Source organism: Raphanus sativus, chromosome 5, assembly GCF_000801105.2.
Source record: "Raphanus sativus cultivar WK10039 chromosome 5, ASM80110v3, whole genome shotgun sequence".
NCBI classification, from domain to species: Eukaryota; Viridiplantae; Streptophyta; class Magnoliopsida; order Brassicales; family Brassicaceae; genus Raphanus; species Raphanus sativus.
The window spans coordinates 28,611,404-28,619,649 of NC_079515.1; the positions used below are offsets into that span (position 1 = coordinate 28,611,404).

Sequence of the window (8,246 nt, forward strand, 5' to 3'; positions counted from 1 at the left end):
CCAGATAGATAATCTTCCATAGTATAATTGACTTACAATTTTTCTTAATAACATAAGTCCATTATTTTTTTCTTAATATAATGCTATCCATGTTTTCAAACAACATTATATTCTTTTTATACGGTTATCCATGTTTTCAAATAATTTTCAAAAGTATTTCAGTTTTAATAATATAGGTTCATAAAAAACTAATGAAACAATTAAAATTTTTGGTTTGTTGTTTCATTTTTTAAATAAATTAACAAAACAACATGTGAACATATGATTAGTACAATTACATAATATTACATACAAATAAAAAATTTATCAAACATCTATATTATAACTTCCGCTCCTCATTTATGGCCTGCACATTGTTGATTTTCATGTTCAAAGTGTTTGGAGTTTGGCAATAGCTGATCGTGATTTCGACTATGCTGAACAGGTTTTGGTTTTGGTCCGTGCACTTTCTTTGCCGCCAACTCAGTATGCTCTTTTTATGCCGCTGCGACTGCCAACTCCGGAAAAGCATGATTTTGCAATGGTTGTTGGCTTCTCTGTCGGCTCCTATTCTCATTGTTGATGACTGTTTTCTTATGATTGTTTTCTTGTAGAATATGGTCATTAGTGATGAGAACATTTAGGTTTTGGATTAGTAAACTCCATGGGTTGGGATTGGGTCTCAATTTATGCTTCTGTTCTTTAGCTTCCCTGTTCCAATTTTTCTTTTATATGGTTTGGTTACCCTATTAATGAAAACCCTTTCTTCAAAAAAGAGATTAATCTTTTTTTTTTTACAATTTCATTCATAAAATTTAGTTTTCGCAATATTATTAGTCTTTTAGCATTACAATAAAAAATTTCAACAATCAAGCTAGCTTTTTCATTTTTGTTTTATCTGCACCTTAGGCGGGAAAATATATAGACCAAAAAAACAAATCGCTTCTTATCCAAAAAGATTGTAGCGAGTTCTAAAAGTAAAATATCTAAACGGATCCAAAAATTTTATATTTAAAAACTAGAACTGAATCTGACCAAATCGAAATAGTCTATGTATCTAAAATACATGAATTACAACTTGATATTAAAATATATTAATTATTATTTTAGATACAATATCCAATATCTAAAATACTAGAAAACATCAAAATTAACCAAAACACTTAAAATAGCTAAAAGTAAATATCCAAAATATCAAAAATACTGAAAACGGTAGCAATAATGTACTCTTAATACATATTGGTTTTCCATCTAAGTATCTAATCGAAACCAAATTTTATGTTAATTTTAGATATTTAGCATATATTACTTAAATTCACATGTTGTACACTTTTTTATTTTTGGACTGTATGGATTTAAAGGTATATTGAAACTTTTAATTTGTTTACATAATTTTAATAAATATCGGAATCCAAAATAAAATTTATAAATATCCTAAAAAAAGTTTAAATCTCTAGCTACAAAAACAAAACCCAAATAGACCCAATCTAAGTGCCCCCATTCACTCACACCAATCTATACTGTTAAAAGATGACCACTCTTAAATTATGCCTAAATGAAAAAAAGTTAAAAACCTATTTTCAAATTTAGTCTTGATGGCATTATTGTCAATTTTTTTAAAGGGTCCTAAGAAGACATTCGACTCATATAAAAATCAATCTAAGCTTACTGGGTATTAAACTAATTAAAATGGTATAAATTGGGCTTTAAACAATTATTGGTAATCTTAGTTGGGCCAATACTCCACTAAATGAATTCACCAGAATTTAAACACATTTGTCAAATCCAAAATTTCATAACAAATTTACCAGATTTTGATCCGCCCTTTTCAAGGACGGAACAATTTTATTCATTTTTTTTCAAAAATGATATAGATTTGTATTTATGTTTTTATTTTATCTGTAATTGACAATATATAATAAACACGATACATATCTTCGTAATAATGATTTGAGATTAGATCGTTTGATTTGCTCTTTTTCATGACAAAGGGTAGCGATGATTTGCACGTGGATATGTTTTTTAATTATTAAATATATTTAGTAGTGTATAATATAGGTATATAATATTTTAAATGTAATTTAGATGTATACAATACATGTCCGTACATATATTTAACTGTGATGGGGTTATAAGTATGATGTACATCGTTGTTTTTATTAAGGAAAAGTAAAATATAGTACATGATGTTTTTCTTTTAGTTTTAGATTTTTAGTTGTACATTAAATATTTAAAAGCTTGATATATTTCATATTTTTTAATATTAATTATTATATGTTATTTATTTATAGTATTCCACATTATAAATGTAAATTATACATGACAAATTCCTAAATATTGTTGTTGTTAAAAAGATGAAATATATATATATATATATAGACCAAAATGTTATGAATTTATAAAAATAATATATCTGACTTTTGATTTTATGGTTTGACATCATTGGGTAAAGTGATAGTTGGATCTGAGGTAACCATAGACATATCAGTTTAACTTCTTTCTTTTTTTTTGTGTAGGAGGTATTAGGAGATGGAAGACTATTTATATAATATGCTAACGTCTAGGCAATGTTTTGAAACCCGACCCGGACCCGTGGTCGAACCGGTAAATCCGGTGGCCTAAGATAAATCCGATTTGGGTTTTGTAAAAAAAACCAAAAATTTAAAAACCCACTAAAACTCGCTAAAAACCACTAAAACCCGGAATCTGATACCGGTCGAACCAAAACCAATGGACAATTTTATTATTATTTTTTAAATATATTTTGTATAATTTTTAATTAAGAAATTAGGTTTTTCGGTTTTGTTATCGTTAACTTATTACTGATTTTTTACTTTTGATATATTTTTGAGATTTGAAATTTAATTTTATTATTTACATTAGACATATAAATATTTATGAATTTTACGTCCTGATATTTTTTTGTTAGATGTCATAAATCTTAACTTTTAACAACTTTTTTAAATAATCTAAAATATTTTTGATTTTTTATGTCAAATAAAAATCAAAATTTAGAAACTAAAGTTAAACGGTTTCTAAATATGTTTTAAATATAAAATATATACATATCCAATTTAGCATAAAATATGTACATATCCAAACTATTATTTTATGTTACATAAAATATTTAAGAAATACTTAACTTTAGTTTCTATATAAATATATTTCCTAACTAATATTATTATTATATAATAAAAATTAATTTATATATTAACATGCGGTTCACCCGCGGTCGACCCAATGACCCGATGACCCGGAGAGTCATTTGGTTCAGTGTACGGGTCGGGTTTAAAAACTTTGCATCTAGGTATAATGATAAGGTGCTGAGATATTTCAATTTCCATTTAAATTTTTTTGATTACATATTTTGTTGAAGTCCATACCATATTCTGTTGAAATTGGTATCCTCGGTAGAATATAATAGATTATGAATGTAGATGGATTAGAATATTTATATAATGTGCTAATGTCTAGGTAGTGTTTTGAAACCCGACTCGGATCCGCGGTCGAACCGGTAAACCCGGTGGCCCAATATAAATCCGATTTGGATTTTGTAAAAAAAACAAAAATTTAAAAACCCACTAAAAATCACTAAAACCCGAAATCTGGGACCGGTTGAACCAAAACCAATGGACAATTTTTTATTTTTTTAAATATATTTTGTATAAATTTTAGTTAAGAAATTAGGTTTTCGGTTTTTTATCGACAACTTGTTACTGATATTTTACTTTTGGTATATTTTAGATTTGAAGTTTAATTTTATTATTCACATTAGACATATAAATATTTATGAATTTTTAAGTCCTGGTATTTTTTTGTTAGATGTCATAAATCTTAACTTTTAACAACTTTTTTAAATAATCTAAAATATTTTTTATTTTTATGTCAAATAAAAATCAAAATTTAGAAACTAACATTCAACGGTTTCTAAATATTTTTCAAACATGAAATATATACACATCCAATTTAGTATAAAATATGTACAGTTTAGCATTAAATGTAATAATGCATATAACCTAACTATGCTATAGAAAAAAGAAGCAGTCAACATAACATATCCTCATGTCAAATGATTTTTTATTTGTTTGAGTGGATTTTTCTAAATAAATGTGTCAAATAGTAGACCATAAATAAAATAATAGAAGTTTAAAACAATTTATGTTGACAAATTTTGGTTTAGCCCCACGACAAACTGAAGTAATTTTATGTTTGGTACATGACCTGTTAATATAAGTCAGCTAGTGTATTAGGAAAGAATCTAAAAAATGGATATTGCGTAACTGAATTACAGGGAACATATATATTCTGTAACCGATTTATTGAAAATGATATTGATTTGAAATCTTTAGTAATATGGTCATCCTTCAAAAAAAAAGAGTAAATATGGTCTATAAATTATGTCACATCCTAACAAACTTGAAACAGGCTAAAACTTAGATGAAAACATCCTATGATAGATAATTTTTAGGACTCTATTTTAACAGAGTAGATATTGATTCTCAGTTGGTTTTACAAGCCCAAATAATTTAGTCAATTCATAAATTACAACTAAATCAAATTTCCTGAAAATAAATTAATAAAACATATTTATCAAAGATTAGTTTTAATAAATGTTTACAATATAATTCTAAACTAACTATATTGGGTTTATAATATAAATGTATAACAATATTAAATAATTGGTTTTAAAAATTGTAGCTTCATATTTGTAACTACAATATATCTATATGCAGAAAGAAACGTATTTAATATTAAAGATGAAAAATTTTCATCCTTAAAAATTTTCAAAATGAGTATATATTATCTTCAACATCGAATATATATCTATACTTAAACACACACATTTTATGTTCAGTTTTATATTTCAAACAAGTTGCACATTTGAAAAATAAATCAATGATCTATATTTTAAAATCTATATACGATAAATTTGTTGCTCATACTAAAGTAAATTCAAATAAAATTTAAAACAATCAACGATCAAAATCTAGTCCAACGTTTAAAACTTACTCACTACAGTACTACACATCTAGATTCTCACAAGACACACAACTAAACACTTGCTAAATCCTCAAAACACCAATCGTAGTGTTTACGTTTTAGCCCTTTGCTATACAACTTCGGTATTAGCAATCATGTGCTAGCATGAACATGCTTGTCAAGAAACGCCTTAGCCAGGTTACTAAAGCCTACACAGACCGTCTCAGCTGCTGCATACCTCTCGATGAGATCCAGTACTTCTGCTCTCAGAATCATCTCTCTTGTTGCTCTGTCATAGTCACAAATGTAATACAAAGCCCCCAGCGCGTAATTCACCTATTAGAAAACAGAACAGTTTTTTTTTTAGTTTGATTTTAAAAGACATTTAATGAGGCGAGAAACATTGTGTACTCACAGTGTTCCGGACAGGGCTTGATAAACATTTGATTATTAGAGGAATTCCATCAGCATCAACAATCGTAGCAGCGTTCTTTGGATCTGTACAAAGATCATGCGTTTGAAGAATCAGCAGTGACGAGAAGAAAAGCAATATAGTATATTCGCATATAAAAGTCTCATTTTATTTACCAGCACAAGCGTTGCAAATTCCTCCTATCCCGAATTCGACAAGCTTCTCATTTGGCTCTGTTATACAGTCTATGAATAGTTCCAAGACATTTAGCTGCTCCAGTACAACATCAAGATTTTTTCATCGTAACAAGAGCCAAATGGGGGTCAAATTTGAGTTATCTATGGTAAAAAAAAGGAGTAAACTCGAGGTTACCTGACGTAAGATGGTGTAGTTGTAAGGGTCATATGAAAAGTTCGCCAAGTTTGCTACAGTTCGCTCTTTAGTTTCTGCAGGTGTAAGACAGTTACAAGAAACGCATCAAAGGCAGTCTTATACGCCTATACATTGTAAAATGATCTAACAGAAGCATGAGCAGATACTTATAAAACTAAAGTAGTCATACGTTCATCAGTTGCATTCTGAAACTGACTCACAAGCTCCTGCAATAAAAAGAGGAAAAGCTCAGCTCCACAAACAATTTTTCCCACAGAAAAAAGAATCTCACACACATAAACCAAACAGACCTAAAATTGTACAACTCAGCTTTTCAACTTTGTTTTGTTTTGTCGGGTCAATCTCCATGTTGAAACATTGATGCATAATGTTAAAAAAACGATTTTGAACAAGTAGAAGTTAACCATTCATTCAACTTGCACATTTGCCAAAAAAAAAGAAGAAGAAAATAACCTGTAAATATTGAAGCCTTGGTGTTCCACTTTTGCCAGTACGCTCTTCTTGTCTTTGATTATTAGTAAACATCTCTTTCTCTCTCAACTCTACCAAGACATGAAACCACTTGAGATTGGATACTAAGGAATCCAAAACCATAAGATTTTAAAAATAAAATAAAAAGTATGATAAACAAAAATACAAACACATTCTCAGTGAAACAAAATAATCAAAATTTTGAAGCTCCGATTCTAATTTCAAGAGAAATAGACATAAAGAAAAATGGAATCGTTTAGTTCCTAAACATGAATCAGACAACATAAGAAACCTCTTCCTGACTCTCCATTAGAATTTAGAACCATTCTAACACAAAAGTGCTCAGTGATAAAAGAACATAATCAATTAACGGACAACTAACTCAGTTGAATACGAGCAACAATATAATTACAAACTGAGGAGAAAGCTTACGAGATGAAACTTGGAAGAGGATGTAACAGGGCTGCCAAATTCTACGACGGCGAGAGAGAAATCAAAGACTGTCAATTTTTTCTCTCGCCGAAATCCAAATACTTTTTTTTTTTTGAGCAATCCAAATACTTTATTATTGTTTTTTTTCTGCAATCAGAATTAACACAAAGGAGAATTAAATCAATTGCTCATATCCTCTTCCTGGAAAGAAAAAAATGTCTCAAATACTCTTTTTCCTTTAATCAATTAAATTAAACCTTTTTTTTTTATAACGCTGAATTGAACTTTATTTAAATTTAGGAAAAATGGTAAAAGACCAGCAAACCAAAGAAATTACAATTCTACCAAAGATCATCCAGACCGGACCGGAACCAACCGACCCATTAAATTCGGATCCACTTTCTAGAATTTCCTATAAAATTACCTAAACCATTTTAGATTTTACTCTTATCATCTTCATCTTCTTTAATCCTCATCATCTTCACCATCAATTTGAAATTACAATCGAATATGAACAATCAGACATCGATAATCCTAAGCATTCCTTAATCATGTATCAATATATCGAGATTTCAATTTTACATCACGGCCAAGTAAAATGTTACTTAGTGCTATGTTATGGAAAAATAAGACATGGTGGTGTCCAATGGACGTTGATGTTTATTATCGGCCTACTTGATATTATTTCCTATCATCAGCCAAAATTAGCTTCTTCTAAAAATACAAAATTATTTTAATTTTAATTTGGTGTTTAACAATTTTAGATGATATGTTGAGACCTCACCCAACTTCAACACACGTTTAGGTTATTAGGTTAATTTCGGTTCGTTCCTTGACGGTATATTCCAAGTAATTTGTCAGAATACATCTCGCCAAACTAACTTGAGGTCTGTTCATTTTTCCTAAGGTTTGATTCATCGTCTTGAAAAAATAACTTTGCCATTTGCATCTTGTCAAAAGTCAAAACTAACTTGAGATCCGAGTTTACTTCTGTTGGGTTTTCACAAACTCATGTCCAACTCTACATTGTCTGATTAGTACGACATTATCCACTTTAGGTCCGGTAAGCAAAGTTCGTATAGATTTGTTTCTGGAACTCATTTTCAAAAGGTCTCGTACTAATCAGAGTTGGACATCTGTGGAAGCACTATGGCCTAGTGGTCAAGGTTTAAAGGCTTCTACATCCAAGTCTGGGGTTCGAATCCCAGGCGACGCAATTTCTACACCAGGAGGTCTGAGTTTCAATTCCCGAAAAAGACGATTATGCAGAATATTGGAGACAAGTCTTATAAGAGATCTTCAGCATGGCGTAAGGAATACCGTCAGGAATGAATCTCATAGGGCAGCTCAGGATGATGCAGTCAGACATGAATTCTCATAAGGCATGTAGAATGGTCAGCTGCAATATCGTCTATGTAATGTTTCTCGTTGTTTCTAATAGCATAATAAACCCGACAAAAAAAAATCAGAGTTGGATATCTCTTTATATACTAGACATTATTTGTCTAAACTTTCAATGTGAGACTTTATTTGCATTCACAACAAATCTCCTCTCAAACCAAGTACCACATAAACCCTT

At 29.4% G+C, this 8,246-nt stretch overlaps 1 protein-coding gene across 1 annotated transcript; it reads right to left on the minus strand.

Annotated features, from left to right (window-relative positions):
• Positions 1-4,866: 4,866 nt before the first annotated feature.
• Positions 4,867-6,876, minus strand: LOC108859582 (uncharacterized). The gene is made up of 7 exons (XM_018633490.2): positions 6,668-6,876; positions 6,218-6,306; positions 5,934-5,970; positions 5,744-5,817; positions 5,548-5,641; positions 5,375-5,457; positions 4,867-5,295 (listed from the first exon to the last, which is right to left on the minus strand). The coding sequence occupies exons 2-7, from the start codon at positions 6,287-6,289 to the stop codon at positions 5,113-5,115; spliced, it is 543 nt and encodes a 180-aa protein (XP_018488992.1). The 5' UTR covers positions 6,290-6,306; positions 6,668-6,876; the 3' UTR covers positions 4,867-5,112.
• Positions 6,877-8,246: the final 1,370 nt, after the last annotated feature.

Coding starts and splice junctions, on each gene's coding strand:
- LOC108859582 (XM_018633490.2), bottom strand. CDS start 6,289: ATGTTTACTAATAATCAAAGACAAGAAGAGCGTACTGGCAAAAGTGGA. Junction 5,642..5,743: donor ACTACACCATCTTACGTCAG/GTAACCTCGAGT, acceptor GTACTGGAGCAG/CTAAATGTCTTGGAACTATT. Junction 5,296..5,374: donor CAAGCCCTGTCCGGAACACT/GTGAGTACACAA, acceptor GTTTTCTAATAG/GTGAATTACGCGCTGGGGGC.